The sequence below is a fragment of the Theobroma umbraticum genome, unplaced genomic scaffold (assembly GCF_002168275.2).
Source record: "Theobroma umbraticum cultivar Fairchild unplaced genomic scaffold, ASM216827v3 scaffold_67.0, whole genome shotgun sequence".
NCBI classification, from domain to species: domain Eukaryota; kingdom Viridiplantae; phylum Streptophyta; class Magnoliopsida; order Malvales; family Malvaceae; genus Theobroma; species Theobroma umbraticum.
The window spans coordinates 6,696,260-6,719,105 of NW_018397262.1; the positions used below are offsets into that span (position 1 = coordinate 6,696,260).

The 22,846-nt window shown below is 36.4% G+C and overlaps 2 protein-coding genes and 1 pseudogene across 9 annotated transcripts; 1 reads left to right on the plus strand and 2 right to left on the minus strand.

The window, feature by feature from the left end:
• Positions 1–3,110: 3,110 nt before the first annotated feature.
• LOC110419499 (disease resistance RPP13-like protein 4 pseudogene) lies at positions 3,111–7,930 on the plus strand (annotated as a pseudogene). Of its 7 annotated transcripts, XR_016351377.1 has the most exons (5): positions 3,112–3,538; positions 4,083–4,225; positions 4,336–4,387; positions 4,479–4,541; positions 5,112–7,930. The product of XR_016351377.1 is annotated as a disease resistance RPP13-like protein 4 pseudogene, transcript variant X2 (transcript). The 7 variants fall into 7 exon arrangements; XR_016351376.1 differs by having other exon boundaries at positions 3,112–4,225; XR_016351381.1 differs by having other exon boundaries at positions 3,112–4,225; positions 4,487–4,541.
• Positions 7,931–8,500: 570 nt separating this feature from the next.
• Positions 8,501–10,454, minus strand: MORF9 (plastid developmental protein DAG). The gene is made up of 5 exons (XM_021432090.2): positions 10,040–10,454; positions 9,297–9,394; positions 9,146–9,211; positions 8,873–9,049; positions 8,501–8,785 (listed from the first exon to the last, which is right to left on the minus strand). Exons 1-4 carry the CDS (start codon positions 10,378–10,380, stop codon positions 8,877–8,879), a joined length of 678 nt encoding a protein of 225 aa, XP_021287765.1. The 5' UTR covers positions 10,381–10,454; the 3' UTR covers positions 8,501–8,785; positions 8,873–8,876.
• A 9,364-nt stretch (positions 10,455–19,818) lies between these two features.
• On the minus strand, positions 19,819–22,556 carry DFL1 (Auxin-responsive GH3 family protein). The gene is made up of 3 exons (XM_021432091.2): positions 22,097–22,556; positions 20,799–21,727; positions 19,819–20,697 (listed from the first exon to the last, which is right to left on the minus strand). The coding sequence occupies exons 1-3, from the start codon at positions 22,417–22,419 to the stop codon at positions 20,114–20,116; spliced, it is 1,836 nt and encodes a 611-aa protein (XP_021287766.1). The 5' UTR covers positions 22,420–22,556; the 3' UTR covers positions 19,819–20,113.
• Between the last annotated feature and the right edge of the window lie 290 nt (positions 22,557–22,846).

A 22,846-nucleotide genomic window follows, 5' to 3' on the forward strand; every position in this document is an offset into this window, starting at 1 on the left:
GCTCAATCAATCTCAATCTTTCTCATTTCAGATCTCATCGTACAAGGATGCTGCTCCAAAAGGCAAGCAAAAATATCCAAAAACCCTAACCCTAATTACTAGTGATCAGACACAACCCTAGGGTTAATTAGCCATGGAAGGGCAATTTGGTAAAATCATGACTCAATCGTTAAGCTTGGATTACAGAAGTATATGAAGCATGTAACGGTTGCATATTCGCAGTCAAAAAGACAAAAACTCTCAAAGCCACCCACATTGTCAGATTAGTCACTGAAGGGCAAAATAGTCATTTTCAACTGCAACAGTTCAGATCCCGGCCTTAGATTGGAATCACTGTCAGGAGAAAATATAAGGGAAAAAATTTTTCTGACAAAAAGGCCCAAAACAGATTCTTTATTTACCTTTTTGCCACTTCGGGAAAGGAAAAGGGTGAGAGAGTCATTAAAGGGACAGTAACCTCAAACTCTCAACAGGACAAAGTCCCTTGTTTTTTCCTTGTTTTGTTTTCTTGAGGGGTAATGATTGCGTTACGGACAGGGGAACCCTAGGGTAGGTGACCCAGCCAAATGATTTGACACACGTGGACCAAGGGTGACCGGCAACTTGGCACTCCCGTTGGTCAGATGGTCACGAGCGTTTGGATTGTGTTGGGGGCCGGATGGGTTAAGGTAAAAAGCAGGTTGCCGGGGGGGAAACTGGCCCACGTGTGGGACATGCACGTCCCCACGCGTGACATTTCCGTGACCTCTTTCTATTATGGAATCTAATGTCCCAACAGCATCACCATTATTATTAAATTATAAAATAAATAATTTAAATTCTTTCTTTACCTCTTAAATTATTATTTTGGTAATTTTTTAAAGAAAATAATGTTTTTTTAAGACACAAATTTTTCCAAAAACAAATTCATTTACTTCTGGTGTCATTATTTCTATCTATATTAATTTAAAATGAACTTTTTCGGGTTATTTAATGAAGTATTTGCTATATTTACTATACATTTTTGGGTTTTTTTTTTAAAAAAAAGTGGGTTTTTTTTTTGTTTTTTATATTCTCTTTGGTATAATAGTATATACACTAGACAAAAATTTTCACAATGCTTGATTTTGATTCTCTTTGCGTTTCCTTTTGTTTTGGGGAAGAAGACAGAATTTACCCTTTAATTTTACAAAAAGAAAATAGATTCTTGTTCTCTTGTATTGGTTCCTCAACAAGTAATAAGGATTCTTAAAGTCATAGACATCCTTTAAAACCAATTTTTCAATGATACAAGACATAGAGTAAATGAGGTTAACTTTACTTAATACTTATCTTTACCCTTTCTTCCTTTTTTTTAATGATTTTAAAAAATATTAATTTAGTTTTATACTATAGTAAATAAATATATATTTAATATACTATCAACATATAATATTTATATTTAAAAATAAAATTCAAGTTACAAAGGGAGAGTGGGATCTTGGGCCATTAAAGAATTAAATTGAGATAAATAAAATAATAAGAAATGGTGAGAGGCTCGAAAGAAGAAACAGAGAGCTTAAAACAAGGGAATTCCTCGAGAAAAGAGAAGGTTAAAAATCACTGCTAATCATTATTATGTCTACTAATGATTAAGATTTGATGTTGTGTTCTTTTCTTCATTAAAAACATGCAAATCTCCATGCCCAGCATGCTTTGTTATAATAATAATAATAAGTATATTAACCCTTTTTTGTTCATCTTTACTATATATTATAATTAAAATGTCACTATCTTATAATCTTTCTTCACATTTCTTTGTTTTCCATACTTATAGAATTAATATCATGATTAAATCATTTTTATAATATTACTTATTACATAGGTGAATGATATATATATAGTTAATTCTATTCATAATTTAATTATATTTACGTAATACGTACAATTATTTTAACCTATGGAATAAACTTTAATACTGTGAATTAGCTTATTAAAGTTTATTCTACAAGTAAAGTGTAAGCTAGTTATGCAAGATGCATGAATAATTGAATATATATACGTAGCTAACTAGCTCACATGTTGAAGAAAAGGGGAAAGTGCTTTTTTCTAATATATTCTCTTGGTTTTCGAGAATGATTTGTTATATCTTGTTCTTGGTATAAGGTCCATCAACTTTCACAAAAAGTCAAAAGAAATTACGAAAGATAATCTCTTAAATACACCAAAGAAAGCTTATTTTCATTTTTCTTTATATATATATATTGTTTATTTATTTATTTTTCTTTTTATCTTTTTCTTAGTGAGATCTTTTTGTTTGTTTATAAGCTAATAAACCCAATTTCATTTATATTTTCTAGTTGATCAAAGGTTGCTTTGTTATCGCTTTTAAGCATGTCCCATATATAATGGAATGATGGTTATATTGATATGAAATTTTGAGACTTAAGGCGATGGAAATGGTGATTCACTTGCTTCAAAAGGCAAAGTACATAACCCAGTTTCATTTGAAGCTATTGCTTTTTATTTAATTTTCATGTTCTCATTTTGGTTGACTTTTGTCTGCACTAACTACGTGAAATGATCAGTTGGCTGAATCATGGGCAAGGGGGAATAATGGGGATTCACCCCATTCTCCAAGCACAAAAATGGTGTAAAAAAAAGCACATGCTTTCATCTTATGGCAGTCAAATTCAATCATGGTTGAATTGCATTCACCTTTTTCTTCTTTGATATGAATTCATGATCAAGCTTTGACAAAGTTTGCAGCTGTGAATTAGCTAGAAAGGTGAAAGAAAAGCATGCTACATGGGAAGCAATCAGAACTCGTGAATAATGGTCTCAATTGTGGTGGTCAATTCTTCTTGAAAGCAAAAAAAAAATTCATGTTCATCAATCCTTTTCAATAGATACCCATATCAAATTTAAATTAAAAAAAGAAGCATAAAATTAGATTTTCAGTTCATGTTCCAATAACAAAAGAAAAAAAAAAAGTGGTGTTTTCACTTAAAATACAATCAATGGCAGACAGAACAATGTTGTAAAGGCACTGGGGAACTCTTGTCATTGTTGCATTCTCTTTCTTGTATCATCTATCAATGTCTCTTATTCTCTCTCTCTCTCCTTCTCTCTCTCACTTTATTTTTTTGCCTTTCCTTTCCAAATCAAAGGAAAACGAGCAGAACAACCCCCCACTTTGAATTAAGCCTGTAGGCTAATGGAGACATGGTGCGACAGGGCTCTCAGTGGTCAGGGGTCCAAGGAGTGGGCGGAAATGAAAAAGGGGAAAAAATGGTATTAGAAAGGGATGCCATGAGGGATGAAAGTGAATTAAGTTTACTTAGATTTAACTTAACTTTAAGTTGTAGTAGATCAAACTCAAAGAATAATCAAACTTACTTCTTCAAGTGTAAGTTATGGTAAATTAAGTCTATCTTTACCTTGCTAGATGTAGAAAGGTTTAGCTTTCCATTCCCACCAGAAAAAGAAACAAATAAAAAAAAAAAAAAAAAGAAAAAAATAAGGTTCTGGTCATTGGCAGATTCACAGGCTCACACCAATACCAACCTTTTTCAGCTTGGTACGTCTCACACTCCCCCCTTTGTCTTATGTATTTTGTAGTCCTTCTGCAAGTCTTTATTCTATTGATTCTGGAGCTGATAATCTGACAAGTTTGCAGTCAGTCAACTTTCAGTGTTATTCCAATGATAAATTCTGCTATAAAGATGATCACATGAAAACATTTGTGGTTGTAATTTTGTTACTGATATATAATTTCCTTTTGAAATGAGGATGAAAAAGGTTTGAAGGAACGAAGATACAGTATGATGTTCTGAATTGCCAAGAAATGAGTTTCCAGGTTCTGTCAACAAGTAGGATGTAGTGGCTAAACTAGTGGTAGGACCCTAATCCCATTTACCCTGTTAATTGCATCAAAATTCAAAAGAAACGAGTAAGGATGATGGAGGATGACAGTCCACTATCCTCTTCTGTAATCGGCTGTCATCAACTTTTCTCCTGTTTACACTAGAGAAAACCTGGGATTTCCATTGGACTATGATCATTATTTACAGCATTTAATGTTAGTCTTAATTGACAATCATTTGTACTCGGATGGTGGATAGGAAAATAAAACATGAGCAATTTCAAGGAAGAACAAGTTTTTTCAATGGTTTGTTTACCATATAAGACCTTAGATTGCAAGGTCCTACCCTTCCAACATGAACTACCTCTCTCATCTGAGTTAAGCAACTCCCCTAAACTTCAGGTTTGATCCATGTTTTCAATGTCTCTTAAGATTTATCTTCATGGATATGTTAACTTTTCACAAAGGTGATTGTTGATGTGTTTCCGTTCCCAAAACTTGATGTTTCTCAGGATTTGAAGTTCGTACACCTCGGATACTATAATATCTCAAAGAAACATCTGAGTAAGTCCTTGAATTTATCATCATGTTCGTGCTGTTTTCAATATTTCCTGTTTAATTGGTTATCAATTTGCTTCAATCCACAAAAACTCAGATTTTCAGGATTTACTGTTCATACGGACTAGAGATAATCATAGCACCACTAAGAAACATCTGAGTAAGTACCTGAATTCTTCTGTTCATGTTGATGTTCAGCTCCGTTTTTTTTCTGTGGGGTCTTAATTGCACTTGGAATTCCCTTCTTCCTCTCTTCTTCCTCCCCTTTCCACTTGTATCCGTTTGGCCTTTAGGAAAGGAGTTGGGAAAAGGAAAGCAGGTTAACGGGAGAAAGGATGAAAGAGGTTTAGATAATGTTTGTAACATGCTAACTAGAATCATGATCAAAAGTTATCATTGGCAATTGAATCAAATCGGGTATAGAATGTTAATGTTTATGTGCATTAAAAGATGCTACTCCATGAAGAAAATGTTTATGCGCATTAAAAGATGCTACTCCACGAAGAAAATGATCAAAGTTATTGTTATCAATCTGAAACAAAGAAGGGATGGTGATAAAGAGAAGGATGCAGACAGGGGGGAGGGGACAGAATACTAACAGTAATGTGCCATAGATATTTCCAACTACTGAATAATTACATATATAGAACTTACATCTTCAGCATGCCGATTAATGAAACACGATTTATCAGATTTGATGATATAAAATCTATAATGCTGGATTTTGCAGGTTAGCAACAGAAAAAGATGGCAGATGCTATCATAGAAGTTGTAGCAGGGAAGTTGATCGATGCACTGAAAGAACATAGTGGTCGTGTGCTTGAATTTCGAAGCCAGTTCATGGAGCTGAAGACGCAGCTTGACCTGATGAAATCCTTTCTTGCTGATGCTAACAAGCTGAAAAGGAAGGAGGAAACCGTGAAGACAACTCTAAGCATGATCAGAGAATTGACTTATGATGCGGAGGATATACTCACAGATTGCTTACTTAGAGCTGAATACCAGGAAGAAGTTTTCCATTGCAACAATTTCCTCCATCGTAAGATGATCTTTCAGCATCGAACTGGGAAAAAGCTGAAAGATATTAATGGACGGATAGAGAAGATGCAGAAGATCTTGAAAACCTACTTCAAGACAATTGGACAGCAGAGTGTCCATGATGATGGTGGCAGTATCACTAGGAGGTGGACGTCACCAGCTTTTGATGAATCCAGCATAGTTGGTTTGGCAGAAGATACACAGAAGATTATAGGGTGGATTCTTCCTACGAAAAAACTGTTACACCAGGTTGGGATTGTGGGAATGGGGGGTTTGGGGAAAACAACCATAACCCAGAAGATCTACAACAATGATATGATCCTCGAGCGATTTGAGGAGAGGATTTGGGTGTCAATATCTCAGACTGTCAATGAGGAAGAGATCATGAAAACCATTCTGAAACAACTGGGAGAGGATACTTATGGACTGGATATGGGTCAAATGCTGCCAAAGATTAAAAATGCACTTGAAGGTAAGGACTATCTGATCGTGATGGATGATGTCTGGAGTGCTCATGGCTGGTGGGAAAGATTACTTGCTGGACTACCCAAGAGGCAGGGGCAGAGCAGTGCTATAATAATCACTACACGGAAAGAAAGTGTTGCCACAGAGATGGGGGTGGAGAAAGCTCGAATTCACCAACCCCGAATTCTCAATGATGAAGAAAGCTGGGCCTTATTCTGTAGAATTGCATTTTCTTCAGAAAAGGAAGCAAAACAGCACTATGAGTTGGAAGAACTAGGGAAAGATATAGTGAAGAAATGCAGTGGACTTCCGCTAGCTATTAAGACAGTAGGAGGCTTGCTGAAATCAAAAACTGTGTCAACTGATGTTTGGAGACGGATTTACAACAATTTCCATGAGGAATTGGCCACTAGAGAAGGTGAAAGCTCAGTAATGGCTTCCTTACAATTGAGCTACGATGAGCTGCCTACTCGCCTGAAGCAATGTCTATTATGTTTCTCCATCTATCCAGAGGACTCGGTGATAAGTGCTGAGCAGTTGGTTCATTGGTGGGTTGGAGAGGGTTTCGTCCAGGGAAAAGACACCAGAACAGCAATAGAATTAGCATTTGATTACCTGTCGGAGCTTATTGGTAGGTGCCTTGTTGAAGTTGTCAAGCAGAGAGGTTTTGATGGAAGAGTCTACAGTTGCAAGATGCATGATCTTGTCAGAGACTTGACCATTAAAATTGCCAGAGAAGAGGCCTTCTGCAGCTTTGATGAACATGGCAAGCAAATACCTACTATACGATCCAGGCGTTTAGGTGTTACAGGTGAAGAAGATATGAAATCACTGAATAGAAAATCGAAGCTCCGGACTTTCCTGATGATGAGCAGCTCTCCGGTTGACTTTGATAGGACCATCCCACTGTTCAGAGTAAAGTCCCTCAGGGTGTTGGATTTCTCACAGAATAAGCTAGATAACATTCCCATTCAGAAACTACTGCACTGGATCACCTCCCTTGAACGCCTAGTATATCTGAACCTAAGAGGAGTTGCTGCCCTGAAGGAACTGCCACAGTTAATCGGAGAGCTCCGAAACCTGCAGCTTTTGGTTTTGACTGGATGCAACAATCTACAGAAACTGCCCTCGTCGATCACAAATCTGCAGAAGTTAAATGTATTGGACATAGGGTACTGTCCTATCCAATATCTCCCTCAGGGGCTAGGGAGGCTCTCAAATCTTCAAGAGCTGTCAGGATTCACAGTACCAAGTGCAGCAGACAGGAATGGCTGTCGTTTAGGTGAGCTCCAAGGCCTGTCACAGCTTAAAGTACTGCGAGTAAACATAAGCGAAGAAAGCGGCATTGCAGAACAGGAACTGACTGTCCTGTCCCGTCTCAAACAACTAAAGGTTTTATCAATCAACACCGAAGGATGTGAGAAAGAGGAGATTTTCCGGAAACTAGATGCCTTGTCTCCTCCACCACATCTTGAGGAGCTGTACCTCAGGTATTACCGTGGTGTAACCACACCAATGTGGATAAATCCTGAGTCACTCCGTCAATTGCAGTATCTTTGTATCGAAAATGGAGACCTGCAATTCATGCACCCTAGCTTCGAGGGTGGCAAGACGGTCACTTGGAAGGTTGAAGGTCTTTGTCTCAAGTTCCTGGCAAGGCTACAGGTGGAGTGGGATTTGGTGCAGAGTGTGATGCCGCGAGTAAGATATGTGGAAGTTAGTCATTGTTACATGTTGAAATCGTTTCCTTGCAACATTGAAAAGCTAGGAGTTTGGAGGAAATGACAGAAGAGAACTAAAGTGTTGCATTAAGTGGTATTACACACCCAAGCTTGCAGAGTCTTTCAGTCTTGAAGACGTGGACGTGATTGTCGTGCCCAAGGCATACAAGTTCTTCTCAGTCTGAGGTTTTTTCTTTTTTAACAGAAAGCAGCTGTTATATCATTAAATAATCTGCAGAAACTAGTATCCTATTAAAGCTTACTTACAGATTTGAATGTACCAATAATTTTCAAAATCTATGAAACGAGTTGCAATGTTCTTTTTCCCCCTTGATTTGGATAGAACTATTGGGTATAGTTTACTTTTATTGACTATTTGTCTTTCCTTTGAAACTATCTGAAAATGTGTGGAAGAAGTAGGCCTTTAAACTGTAATCACTAAAGCAAATTACACAAAACATCAACCTTCAGCTTGTCATTGTCATTTTTGTCAATGCCAAAAGGCTCAAAACTATCAAGCAGCAAGCAATGATCCCAAAACAACTCCTTAAATTTGTTAGTTAACATGATGAACTGATGATATAACTCGTTTTAAGTCCATAGAATGATAAAATAATCATATTGTTATTCAACAATGCAGGAAATTTGGTTTTAGCAAAGATTCTACTCGTAAAATGAAAGCTCAAACACCTAGCTTTCGGTTCACAAGTACTTGATTTCAAGATTGGTTACATGAATATATCCCACATTCATCAATTAATACACAAATAAAGGCTTTCTGCATAGAACTTCATAGCGTTTTGTCAAACTGCGTTTATATCTAAGTGCTCTGCATGCGCTCATATACACAAAGTTGGCCAAGACAAAGGCAACGGGAAACCAAAGCAAGCACATATAACCAAAACCCATCTGATTACCAAAAGGTCAACTGCATCCATATAGCTCAAAGTTACATGGAAAAAGATAACATGTTTGCTAATATACTTCTCAATCAACAATGTTTTAAATAATAAAATCATATAGGTCTAATTCTGTTCGCATAAAACTACTACAAAGGCTTTACAAGGGAAAATTTATAGAACAGATATATGCTACCCCAGAACAAGTGTTCCAATAACATGCAGAGTAGTGATATCAGCTTGCCAAGTGTCAATCGTCCTTGCGGTGAAACATTTATTAACTGTCAACAAACGAAAAGAAGTTGTAAGATGAAAATTAAACTTTAGACCACATAACAAACAGGAGTATAAAAAGGCGTTTCTGGTACCTTGTCAAGGTGATGATTCTGACTGATTTGCTGCTTGCTTTGGTCTGAACTTTCCAGCAGGTGGACCATCTTTTCGTCTTTCATATCTTCTGTTCACATATTTTGATTCTTTTCTTGGCTTGGGTTGATAAGTAGGGTATTTGCAGGGAATTATTTCACCATTGATATATTTATCGCCTAAAACACGCAAAAGCACATTATATGACCACAATATAGGGTCTGGTAAAAACAAAAGATTTCTTTGCATGACTAAAGTTAATAAGCCCAACCAACCTCCATAATCTTTATTTTTGACATCTATGTAGGAATCAGGCAGCACCCACAGAACTCCAGGCAATCCTACATCCAAAAGAATAGAAATTCATTCTTAAGTCACAAATAACAACATAGTTTAAACAAACAAATTCCGGATAAATCTACTTACCCTTAAACTTTTCAGAGGTTTCTTCTGATACAGTACATTGGAACCCTGTATATGTAGTGGTGCTAAAAGCATACATGTTCTTCTTTGCTTCTTCCATGCTGTAATAAAGAAAAAAAAATCATCTCTAAGAGTCCTTTATTACAATTACTAGATACACATGTACTGATGGAAATGGTGCTTATCGTATGTTAAATTATTACACATAACAGGCTCTTAATGATTAAACACATGGACAAAGAAATGCAGATCTCATGTTCATAACTAAGAAAGGCTTGTTCATGATATCTGGCATTAAACAAGACAGCAGACGGTCAGAAAAAGAGACATATGAGTTGTGAGCTTCACTAATATATATAAATGCAGCTCAAACTAACCAGTTATACTCGTGAGTTCTTGACAATAACTAATTCTATCACAAAGCTGAGTCAGCAGATTCAGGTAAACAGATATATTTCTGGCCACTCCGGACCTTAAACTCACTACAACTATTAAACAAAGGAATTCACTTTCTATATATCATAAAGAACCTAAAACACTCACATCATAAAAGAAAGCAAAACCCACAACCAATCTCATCAAAATTTGACATTCCCAAAGGCAACAAAAGCAAATCCAGAAAACACGAAAAGAGGAATTTTCAAACACTTCATAATAGACCAAGCAGAACCCACAAAAAGTTACATCAAAATTCCATACTTTTCAGTGTTTTTTGAACAAAACAAAAGAATCCCAGAAAGTCTCACCTGCCAAGGACAGTAGCAAGAGTGTTAAGATATGTCTCAATCATTTGCTCTCTTGTAGGAGCAGGGTCTTTAGGGAACTCCATAACAATAAGCCAATGGTTATAATCACATCCAGGCAACATTATCGTTTCCCTCGGCTCATTGCTGCTGCTCCTCTTGGGTGAATAGTCACTGTCGAGTGCTGCAGCTTTGACGAAACGAGGAAGACGAGCTGATGTTGAAGGAAGGTGATGAGTCAGCGAGTTGACTCGGAGAGAAAGAGGTGGGGTGGGTTGGAGACGAGTTGAAAGGAAGGGTTTGGGCGGCAGAAGCAGAGAAGAAGGGTTCAAGAGAGTTGCCATTGGAAGCGTAAGAGAGAGAGTGAGGAGAAGAGATTAGACTGATATTTTCTGAATTGATGAATACAAATTAGGAGTAAAATGTTATAAGGTTTGAAGGCCTTTAAGGAAGTTGATGTTAGTATGTGAGTTTGGGCTAAAACAAAGAGCCTGGGCTAAGAAATTTGAGATTGGGTCAATTTGTTTTTGTGGGCTAAAAATCCAATATTCATGATTTGGAGTATAAATTTGAGTCGTAATAGTTCTTGTTCATTGATTCTAAATTTGTTAACCCGAACGCATAATATTTATATTTTATATAATTGAATTGGATAATAGTGAGTACTTGTTCATGGTGTACCCATTGCCATCCCTCACTCGCCAGGAGCCTTGATTTAGCTACTGCAGCTTCTGCTCAAATTCTGTAATCTTTGAAACCTTTGCATTAAGGCACATTACATTCTTGCTTGGTACTTACTCGACAATGATATTAACAAAAAGATGCTATCTCTGGTTCCAGAAACTGTACTAACATATTCATTAATGATGTAGATAGTAAATCAGCTCTGTAATTGATCTCCTTGGGCCTAAAAGAGAATTGGGTCTTACAACCTGATTGTCCAGTGTTACTATCTTTTCTCATTTTCACATGTTCTTGGGTCCTCTCTGAAAATTTTGAGTTGCTAAAATCTACACTAAAATGATGTTCTGTTGATCAACTTGCGGAATTCAAGCTACTTTTACTGGGTGACAGAAGACGCTTAGAAATAAGTAACAGATGCACATGTCACATAGAATTATGCATGAGTTTTTGCTACATGCAAGTGCATTACAGCCTCAACTTTCTTTAGACTTGGTATGACTTAGGAGTTCGTTTCAATTCCTGGCTAGAGCCCTTTTGCTCTTGCTGATACTCTGATTTGAAATATAAGTCAAATGCTGTGAAAACTGGAGCAGCAAATTGTTATCCTAAAATTTCGGGTCAGAGTAAAACTTCATTTTAATGAATGTGCTAGAATGCTTCAGATACAAAGACATGCATTTGAAGCTATATTCTGGTTCCTTACTGGTTTCTTCACCTAGCAGCATAATAACGTCATTGTAACCTTTTTCATGTTGAATTCTAATCCCAATAATGTCCTTTTTCATGTCAATGGTTAAAAAATAGAGTTTCCTTGTAACCTTTTAAGGCTAGGTTCTCTGCTTTTCCCATTATTTACTACATAACTGGATTGAACTGGTCAGAAGAAGAAAGAAATGTAGCCAAGAAAGAGATGAAACTTAAGTCATTTGAAGTATGGTCAAGAATGGAGCAACTTAGCCAAGGTAAGGCCAAGGCATGAAAGTGGGCTTCACTGATGCTTCCTGTGGCTATGGCCCAACTTGAGGAACTCTTCCAAGAAGAGTTTGTTGGAATGATTTTCCAAAATATTTGACATCTAAGCAGACACACATCACTATTGAAAATAACACATTTGAAAAATCAGCAACTCCTCAACCACTTTTGGCCCATTCCTCCTCTTCTTCAAATGCGAATTTATTTTTTTAACTAGCAGTCGGTGATGGAAGCTTGAAAACAGTGTCAAAATCAACTTGTTTAAGTAACCAGAGTTGTTAGTGGGAGATAGCAGATAAGAAGACAATATTATAAAGCTAGCTCAAAGAGTGGTTTAGTTGACTATTTATTATTATTATTATTATTATCATCATCATTGATCTCAAAGAGGTAGACATTCAAACATGTTTGGTCTAACTCTACCATATTGTATATCATTTGATGTAGTCTTTTCCGTGTATTTGGAGATGAAACCTGCTGGTTCTGTTAGAGAAGAAGGCTGTTTAATCAGTTGAAATTTTAGCAGTGTTAGATGGTAGGAAGACATGGACGCAGAAAAAAGAAAGGCTGCTTACTCAGTTGGGTTTAGCAGTGTTAGATGGTAGGAAGACATGGACATATACTTCTTAACAGACCCCAACATCAGAATATAGTTGAATAATCATTGCTGAGACAAAAAAAAACCCTAGAATTTTAGCAGTTGGGGAAAAGCCTTTAAAACCAAGAAAAAGGGAAAGGGTCTTTGAAAATTGAGAGGTGGTTTAAGGGTCATATTACAACTTGCCATAGATTCAAACTTGAAAATAGTGTCAAGTGTTGTTATCTTTGTTCCAAGTTGCACATGATACCTTGTAAAGAACTTCAAGAAAAAAGAAAATTATCTTTTCCCAGTCTTGAACTTGATTGAATGCTGACTCCACCAACTGAGATTACAGCAATTCCTTTATAAATTCTGAAAGAAAGGATATATATCCTCTCTCTGCTTATTAAACAATGTTTCCAAGCAGCTATCAATGATGCAAGTTCCAGTTTTTCAAAGCTTCTGCATGCATAATGTGGCTCCAATATATACATATAGTCAATTCAGATTGCAGACCGGGAAGAGTATTTTAAGGCTTTTTGCATGAATAATGTGCCTCTGGTGGCCATAGTTAATTCATGCAGGCTGTCCAAGTGTCTATTTCACAACAAAAAAGTCCGAAAATTCTCCCATAAATTAACATAAATCTGTCTTTATCAGCTTCTTCTTTTCTTTCTCTCGTTTAACCTCAGCAATCAACATCACAAACCCTTGTAATTATCCTGGTGTTTTGTTAAATTCAACAATGCTAGATGTTAGGAGAACATTAGACAAGAACATCTGACCAGACTGAACCAGATAACACTGAGTAAAACTGCACCCTTGTCCCTCTAGGATTGGTATTCAATAAACAAATTTCAGCAAGGAGTATATGTAGAATCAGGGGAATCTTTCAAAGTTGTATACTAACTCAACAACCCAAACCTTGTCTTGATCTTAAATCCGGTAGTTGCTCGACCAAAAGAAAGTTTCCCAAATTAGGGAGCTGCTTGTGTCATCCTTTCATCACCTTCAATTATACGGGCCAAATGTTTTTTGTTTACTTTGTTGGTATGAGTTTGACACCATTACAAGACCTTCAATCCTCCTACTACTATCCAAGCTTGTTGACAATTATTTGCACATGAACTTGCATGAGTGGAAGAAGGACAATTATCAGACAGGGATCGGATCAGAATCAAGAATGCTGTTCAACTCACGTCATCTAATATACAAACAACACGTTACGCAATTTTCATGCCAAACATAAAAAGATTACGACACTTTTAATTCATTACTAATGTGCCAAGATAGTTACAAATTTGCCGAGGGTGACCAATAATTAATGATATTTGCTATCTATTTACGTGGCAACGAAATAAACCTAAAAGGAAAACAAAAAAAGAACGAATCATTCAGATCGAACAAGACCAGACAGTAGCCATAGTTTCAAGGTGGAATGGAATCAATCAGTCAGCTTACCACAGACTGTGTATGACAATGTTTTTGGGCCAGCATGTTGGGCCTGTAGCAAAGGGGCCCGAGGGGGAACTAAGGCAGATATCCCTCACGTGTGGGTGGGGCTTCTTGCGGGCAGTCAAAGTCTACCAGCTATGGGGCCACACGTGTTATTGTCTGATGACGTGTCATGTCGTTGATGGCCACGTGTGAGGTGACGTCAAATAGATACCTCCGCAAACCATCCAACATGGCCATAGTTAACATTTCACGTGAATTTTGGGCCAACTTAGGTCTTTTTCATAATTTTTTTTTGTATTTTTTTTTTGTCTTAGTGGAATGGCTCTTAATTAGGGTTTACCTAATGAGTAATACTCCAAAATTTTAGTCACAACATGATGCCCATTTTTGAGGGGTCCTCTTTGGAAAATCTATTGTCATTACTATTGACCAAATTGTTTTATTTTTTAAATTAAAAAAATCCAAACATCTTAAATTTAACGTATCAAATCAAACACATATGTGAATACAGTTGACGAGAACAATTTCAAATCTTTAATTTAAAAATTTTTTAATGAAATTGTCTACTTTGAGAATAAATTTTTAGACAAGGAATTGATTCTATTATTGTACTTTGTAATTTAACTCTCCTACTTGCATTATTCAAAGCTATCATCTCACCATTTTTCCATGCATTCCATTGAAATGTTCCTAAGTATGCATGTATCTTATTTCCGACAACAATTTGAACCAAAAATCGACTATCCAATTTGGCAGGATTATGAATAGGAATCAAAGAACTCTATAAATAAATTTTACCCTTTTTTCAATTTTATATTTAGAACATAATCAATCATATTTAATCACAAATTTTGCATTGCCATAAGAGAAAAAGTTTGGGATTTTGATACCATCCATAGTTTTGAGAGTGTGCCCCTTCTCTCTCTCTCTCTCTCTGATATTATTATTAAGTTTGATGTACAATCCGACATCCTTTGCTTTATTATTTGTTATAAAATTTCATTGTCCACATATCAAATCATCTTTTGATTCATAATCAGCATCAATTTAAACTGCAATCGGTTGATATATTTCAATATGTGGTGGTCATTGTTGGATTAATTTGTCCCTCAAAAGCAAAACCTCTACTTTTTTCCCTATAAAGCTTCTTTCCCCTTGTAAACGTTTCTCCAACCTTTCAATCACTCTCAACTCTACAATTTAGTTTCCTACCATTGTCTTTTAATTCATAATTTTGGGTATTTGAGATGTTAATTTTAAAGGAATGAAAGATCAGTGATGAGTCTAGGATTTTGCTTTAGAGGTGTTTAAAAAGTAATTTTATTATATATCTCAAATTTTATTTATATGATAAAAAAAATTTAAAACTTAAAAATGACGGTGACCATCCAATAACAAATTAAAAATTTTACATAAAAAGTAATTAAAAAATAATCATAAAATAATTATATTATATACATTATGTTTTATAGTTAAAATAATAAAAAAATAAAAATTAAAAAGTGACGACTATAGCCACTCGCAGCTCTTTATCCTCGCCCTTACTGTCGCCTCCCACCACTAACTTGGCTTTGTCATTGTGGAGGATTATTATACTATTTTAGGTCATTGGGCATCTAAAGAAAAGCAAGTGGGAATCAAATGAAGATTATTATACCCGAGCTAAAGAGCAATAGAGTTGTCCATGTTCATATCATTAAGCATGAGTTCATCATGCTCTTTGCTTGTAATCTTAAAAGGTTTACAATTAAGAAGCTTCCACTACCGTATGAATATATGGAGGTAGAATATGCTACAATTATTTTTAAAATGGATTAGCTCATGTTCAAATTGATTTTTTCTAACTTCAATTCAAAAGAATCATCCAACTTAATCTTAATCTGGATAAAAAGAATATTAATATTTTAAATTAAAAACACTTTTAAGCAACAAAAATTAAATATTCAACAGCATCAAAATCATTTAGAGAATGCTTTTTGTGGAATTGCATCTTCTGTTAGGAATCGAACAAAAAATCTATAAATAAAAAAATCAAAATAATAAAAGAATCAATATGGTCCTTTGATACCTTTATATCAAGCATTTCTTTTTTTCTCAATTTATTTGAATTTTATTTCATTAAGTTATTCAATTCACTCTTGTTAAAAATAAAAAAAAAAACCTAATTAAAATTTAAATGTACTTATTTTCAAGGTTCAAGCAAAGATATTCTCAATTATTACTTTAAAAATAATTGCCCTAAGCCCACCAAAATCCAACAGTTTTAATTTCACCTAGTCACTGCAACCATATCAAGGTCTTCAAATCGAACGGCTAGCATTGCGTCTGATGTTTTTATATATATCCTCGTGCGGCCAACCAAAAGCAGAACATCCCCACGTGGATTTCGGTGCTCTGATTGGTGTCAACAACAAGAGGGCGGCCCCACGCATAAGGACCCCTTGCTCAATACGTCTGGTCAACGGTGATGGCTTGCCACGTGGCTTCATTCTGAGAAGGGGTCCCCACCTCAAATATTGTTGTTTTAACTCAAAATTTATTTATTTTCCTTTAATTCTGAAACTTTCCCCGGATTCTACGCTCCTTAAGAACCGTGTCTGCATGGACTTTGGGTCCCACCTTGCCACGTGGAGCCTACGGACAAGGGTACGCGTGGCTTTGTCTCCTCTTTGATCTTTTCAGGTCCTCCTCGCCGATTTATCAAACTGCTGATCATTCTATAGATTTTGGGTTTTGATTGCCTGTTACCTGTGGTACCTATCTTTAACTATTTCTAATTAAAGTTATATTAAAGAAAAATACTGCATTTCACCCAATTTTTTTATGAAAATATTCATCAATATAAATTTAAAATTAAATATTTCATCAAAAAATTAAGAAATTTATATGAATATTTTCCTTTATAAAAATTCATTTCGTCGATTAAAATTAAACAAATTTAAATCGAATCTTTTTTTAAAAACAAATTTAAATCGAATATGAAGGTTTTTAGTGTTGGGTTTTTTCTTATTCGAAGTTAGTATATGGTTTTTGTCATAAAAGGGTTGAATTCCATTTATATATAATAAATATTCAAAGCAAGCATGAGAGATTCAAATTGCTTAATAATAAACATATCCTAAAATGGGAACATTGGCATTTGAGTAAGATGATTATGGAAATCGTGTTGCATGCTAGAGTTTTCTCCATTTAATAATATTTAAACATGGGGTTAATTCACCCATAATTAAAAATTAGTCACTAGCAAAAGAAAAAAGGTAGGGTCGTCTTTCATAATCATAAAAGAAAGGCAGAAAAACAAAGAGATAATGTTCAAGCATGTGACTGTGGCAAAAAGATATTTGTCCTTCATCTTTAACTTTTACTCTTTAAAGGGTTGGTTTTGGGCTTTCCTAATGGAGTAAGTACCCCCCCTCCACCCATCCCCCGATCCTGCTCGCAATCACCCACCCATCCCATGCTTAACTCTTTTCATTAATGAATGATCACTTCAATAATTTATGTCAAAGTACCATTTCATTTCTTTCCCCTCCCCACTACATGAGAATCATAGGTGAAAGTTGCTTTCAAATGTCTTGTTTAAGGAAAGGATTGTTAGCCCCCTTCCCTAGATATCTACCTTATCACTGATATGTGATACCAAAAGGAAAATTTGATGTACAAACATTATGTTGGTGAAGTGACCCCTATTTGACAAGAAGCTTTTGTTTTAAGATGGGATAAAGCAGTGGGATAAGGGGAGGATAGCATGTGCAAATTGGCAAATGAAGGCATTTAATAGTGGGTAAAGCTTAGCCCTCAACCTTGCATTATAGAGGGAACAAGATGCTATGATTCATGGGACACTTTCTGCTTACCTCATTTGTTACCTCCTTGAAAGAAATTTCACCCACAACTTTAGGGACTTGTCCTAAAGAAGGTCAAGTCTTCAATTATTCCCATTTTGTATGATTCAAATTTTTAGGTAGAAATCTTTGAACTAAAAATGTTTTAGTTATAAGGGAAACCAACACCTTTGGCATTTTATATATGTTGACACTTGGTTTTGTGCCCAAGGGTCACAATCTTTGCCCAATTCAGCTAATCAAGGCACTTGCATACACAAGATAAACCAAAGTTTCATCACCATTGTGGCTTGTTCACTAACTTGGATAATGTGCTGAAAGTGGTACATGAGAAAGCAAGTCAACTTGGCTATCTCAAAGGTGAAAATGATTGAATAGGGAGCAGAGGTTTCTTGGCGTACACAATCCTAAACCCATTAAAGTCAAACAGTTGGAGTAAAATAAGTTTTAAGTTGTGATCAAGGGTAGGCTTGTTTCTCTTCACTAGTCTGACTTTAAATTCGGCTTAACTGTTTATCATGCTTAGGTAGAGCTACCATGCATTAAATTAAGAGTCATCGTGTTCCTTTTAATTAAGAGTCATCTTGTTCCTTTTAATTTATACAAGAACACCTAATCTCACATTAGCAAAGGTCCAATCAAGACCTGAAAATGCCTTCACTTTCTGATAGAAAACTTCAACGTCAATATACATCACCATCTATTGTACATTGAAGAAAGAAACCACAAAATTTTGTTGAGTTGATAAAGTGATTGCAACCTTAATGTGTCCTGTTGAAAACCCCTAAAAGTGAAAAAAATTTCCCATATTTATTTATTATTATTATTGTTATCCACAATTCAAAGCCTAGAACAACTAAAGCAATCATTCACATGTGACATAAACATAAGCAAAAACACATTTGTTGAGAATATATTGGTGGGATTTTGGAGTGGAGAAATCTTTGAGGCAATGGTGCTCAAAGAAAATCAGTAAAGAAATCATGAGATATTCCAACACATTCTGAACATTTCAACAGTGCCTTGCACCACAACAATGAACCAACAGACACACAGAAAAAGAAAAGGCAGAGAAAGAAAAGACCTTATCTTCTCTTCATTCACTTTCAATGCTTTTCCTTTCTTTTAGAAAAATGGCTTTTATCTGAAAGATGAAAAAATTGTCCCTGGGAACTATTTCTTTTTCTTTTTTTTTCTGGGGTTTATGTCTGGTGACTCTGCTACAATTGTCTGCCTGGATCCTCAAATTGTTCTCTGAAAAAACAAAACTGCTTTTGTTTGTTTACTCAGACAATGGCACAAGTAAAGGGAACAGCCTCTGATTCTACCTTATCTCTCCCTGCCACTTTAAAACAAAAGTTGGTGCCCGATCAGCAGTTGTTGTCTTCGAGTTCTTTCTTGACCCCTTCGCATGAATTCCTGGCCAATTTTATGGCCGGAAACAGAAATTGTAGGGGCCAAGTGACACACTTCATACAGGTGGCTTACATTGACATTGTTTTTAATACAAACATTGAATTTTGTCACATTCCTTTGAAATATATCTTTAAAACTTTGGCTTCATGGGAAAATATCATGAATGGTATTCAAAAAAATATTGTGCTTGGCCAATTGGAAAATGGGGTTGGGAAGTTGGATATCCTTGAAGATGAGTTCTTGTACACTAATTTCAGTCTCAGCAATGGATGGGGTTAAAAGAACCATTAATGAGTGGTGATGTGATGTGATGAAAATTAAGCAAGGTGCTAATTGAGTTTAAGAGAATAATTCTAAATCAAAGCCTAATCTTCTAGGAGCATGCATGTAATTGATGCTAATAGGGTCTGTCATTACAAGCTGGAATCATCTTTTGACAGATTTTGATTCTCTTTTTGGTCCACTGAAAAAAGGGTGTGATTGTTTCTTTATTTATAACTAGGTTACTATACTTGGGTTGCAGAGTCATTAGATTCCAGGAGATGGGCCTTGAACTTTTCAGATTGTGGTTTTGTTGGTCATTTGAGCAATCAAAGACAATAGTTTAGTTTATAATTACTAAGAGTTAATGGATAAACACAATGGAAAAAGTTGGTGTGCTTTTTCTTTCCTTGAAAATAATGGAAAAGAATAGATGTTTATGGTAGTTGTCTTTCTTGTTTGCCGTTTTAGTAAATGGCCCATGAGACTTCAGTGGGCAGGATTCCTGGCTGGAATTAAGAGCCAAATTCCCATAAAATGTGATGATTATCTATAGATAGAACAGCTAAACAAAAGAAAAGAGAATTCCATTTTTTTTTGCTTGGAAGAGCTTTCCTTGAAACATGAACTGTTTTTGTACATGGCTAAATCAAAAGTCCCTATGCATATTGAACAACAGTTAAAAAAAAAAAAAAGAGTTGAAAGAAAACGAAATGTAAAAACATTGAGGAGAGGGAGGGAAGGGGGCGGGGGGGTTTATCCTAGAATGGGTCCATTAACTTTTCCCTAAGATGATCACAAAAACAGTTCTTGTGAACTTCCAATTAAAGCTACCAATTAAGAGTTCCCTCCATTTCCCCTTCAGTTCATGTTCCATTGCTTGCGTCCAGGCAACCATTTGGGGCATTTAGGACTGAAGTAACTGGACACAGCCCTGGAGTTCAAAAGCTCAACAATGGGAGCAAATTTCACGCATCTTGGAGTCTTGTACTGGTTTATTGATGCACCTAAGCTAATGGCATAGTCCATCAGCTTGTCAAATGTCCCTGGCTCAACAATCTTGATCTCTAGAGGTCCAATTGATTTGTCACATACACGCCCCTGGCGGTATACACTGTTGAGAGACTCTTCAATGGTCAAGCAACAGTCCTCAAAAACTGATGGAGGAATTGGGGTGGTGCCATTGAGGCTAAGTTCCCAGTACAGCACATAGTGGCCTGGAATTGTAGTGGTATCTGCATAACTAGTGTACTCAGCCACTGTTGCATCAAATGGCAGCAAATGGTTCACTGCATTCTTGACAGCATGTTGAAGTTCAACCTCATCGGTCTTATCTGAGTCAATGCTCAAAACCACATTTTTCCTGCATATGAAATTGAATTGTGGTGCCTTGTTCTTGAACCCTGCTACCCTTAGCACATCACCAACTCTATAACGGTAAAGTCCTGCAAAAATATTGGTTTTAACAACGAGTCTCAATAGATATGGACAAGTAGAACTATACTATATTTCTTAAAATGTTAACTGGATCCATGTAGCTGAGTACCTGCATAAGTGGTGACAACAAGCTCGTATTCTTGGCCAAGCTTAACATCAACAAGATCAACCAATTGTTGTTGTTCTTTCTCATTGAGAGATTTGGGCACAGAAATAGAATTAGTGACCCCGTTGTTCCTGTGAACTGGCAAGAACTCAAAATAGGCCATGGTGGGAATGAGAGTGTAGGAAACTTCACTTGGCTTGCAAAGAGGCTTCAGGTTGACACCAAAGTAGCATTCACTAGATGCATACATAGTGCAGACAAGAGGGAGGCCGTTGCTATAGTAATCAAGAGTGGGAATATACTGTGACATGGTCCCAGTCACAATCACATCCACATACTTTGTATTAGGCCATAACCTTGTTATGATCCCTTGCCACGAATCTTTGCTACACTCAGCCTCAATGAAATCAGCAAGTTTAGGGTCAGGTTTCAGGATTTTCATGACAGCCTCTCTGACAGGTTGGTCTGTAATTTGGGCATCAACGGTTCCGATTCTTATATCCTTGCAAAGGAGAGGCCAATGTTTTTCAAGAAACCTAATGGCCCTGATGAAGCCAGAGGCAAAAACAGCTCCCACCCTGAGAACTTCTTTGTGTTGGCAAAGTCCACAAAGCATTTGAGAGTACATGCTTTGGTAAGAATCGGGACAAAGAATAGTTTCATTTGGGCTAGTGTAGTTTGTGTAAGGGTCATAAGGCCTATCTTTGAAATGGCTGCTTTTGTAATAGCTAGTGAGAACTGGGCGTGCCACAAGGCCACCAGGGGTTTTAGCCTCGGATTTTATAAACAAAAAGTACATTCCTTTGCCTTTGTCTAGACCAGGGACAAATTGGCTCATAACAGGCATCAATAGGCTATAGAGCAGTGACCTCCTCTCTAACTCCTCTTCAATCGTTGGCATCAACTTTCTCTCGCCACCTGATGTCCCAGAGCTGCAGAACAAACCAAAACCACCCATTTAGCCAAAATCCAGCTGAAAAAGAGCCAAAGAACCAGAAATTTATATTGACTGTTAAAGTGTAATGAAGACAAGAAACAATAATGACAGTTAAAGTAGTATAACCGAGTTTAACAATTTGTAACTGTTGGAGGTGTCCATAGGACTCCATACCACTAACAGTCATTATTTTTTTTTTTGGGCTTCTTTAAACCAAAAAACAACTCAAAAAGTCCAAAAAAAGAAATTCTTTGTTGTACATGAAAAACAGGAACTCTGAGATCAGGGGAAGTAAGCTGCCATTAGAAAACCTGAAATTCAACGTGCATAAAGCAAAGGGTTGTTTCATTTCCGTTATCCTGACCTCGTCAAGAACTCTGAAATGGGCTTAGAACAAAGGATTGGGGAGGTATCACCATTGGCAATACGGTCAATATGAGGCTGGATATCCTCATAGGTGATGACAGGCATGACTTTCTTGAAAGTCTCTCGATCAGTGTGACCATTGAGGCCATGTCTTTGCAAGTACTCGACATGAGCATTGCGTGCAAGGATCTCTTCCAGGACTTTCTTCTGAACTCCATCAGCGTTTGAAGTTACATCCTCTATGAACTGAAGGGTCTTCTTGTTCTTCAGTTCCAGGCTGTAATCTGTTGCCTTCTGTGTGTTCTTTGGCGCCTCTGGCATGTTGCTGGTGTTATGGGGAAATGAGAAAGCCTTTGAAAGAAACAAGAAGAGAAAAAAAAAAACCAAGAGAGAGGTGCTCAACACAAACAGAGCTGGAAAGTCTTTTCTTTGCTTTTGGTTTTGGTGTGAAGGAAAAAGAAGAAAGAACTTGGGTATATATAGAGGGAGAAGTGAAGTTGGCTAAGCTTTCCATCGTGTAGATTAGGGAGTAGTAACAATGGATACTAGTAGAATCAAAGGTAACCCCGCAGTAAAATCACCGATTACAGGCGCGCTTGTACCGCGGGTGTCTCACAAAATACCGGCAGCCATCCCCCTTTATTTAGTTTAATCACTAGGAATTCCCGGTTATTGGATAACGGCGTTTACCTTCAATTTCTCGCGAGACCTTATGTCCATATCTCTTGAAAAGATAAAAACGAAACTT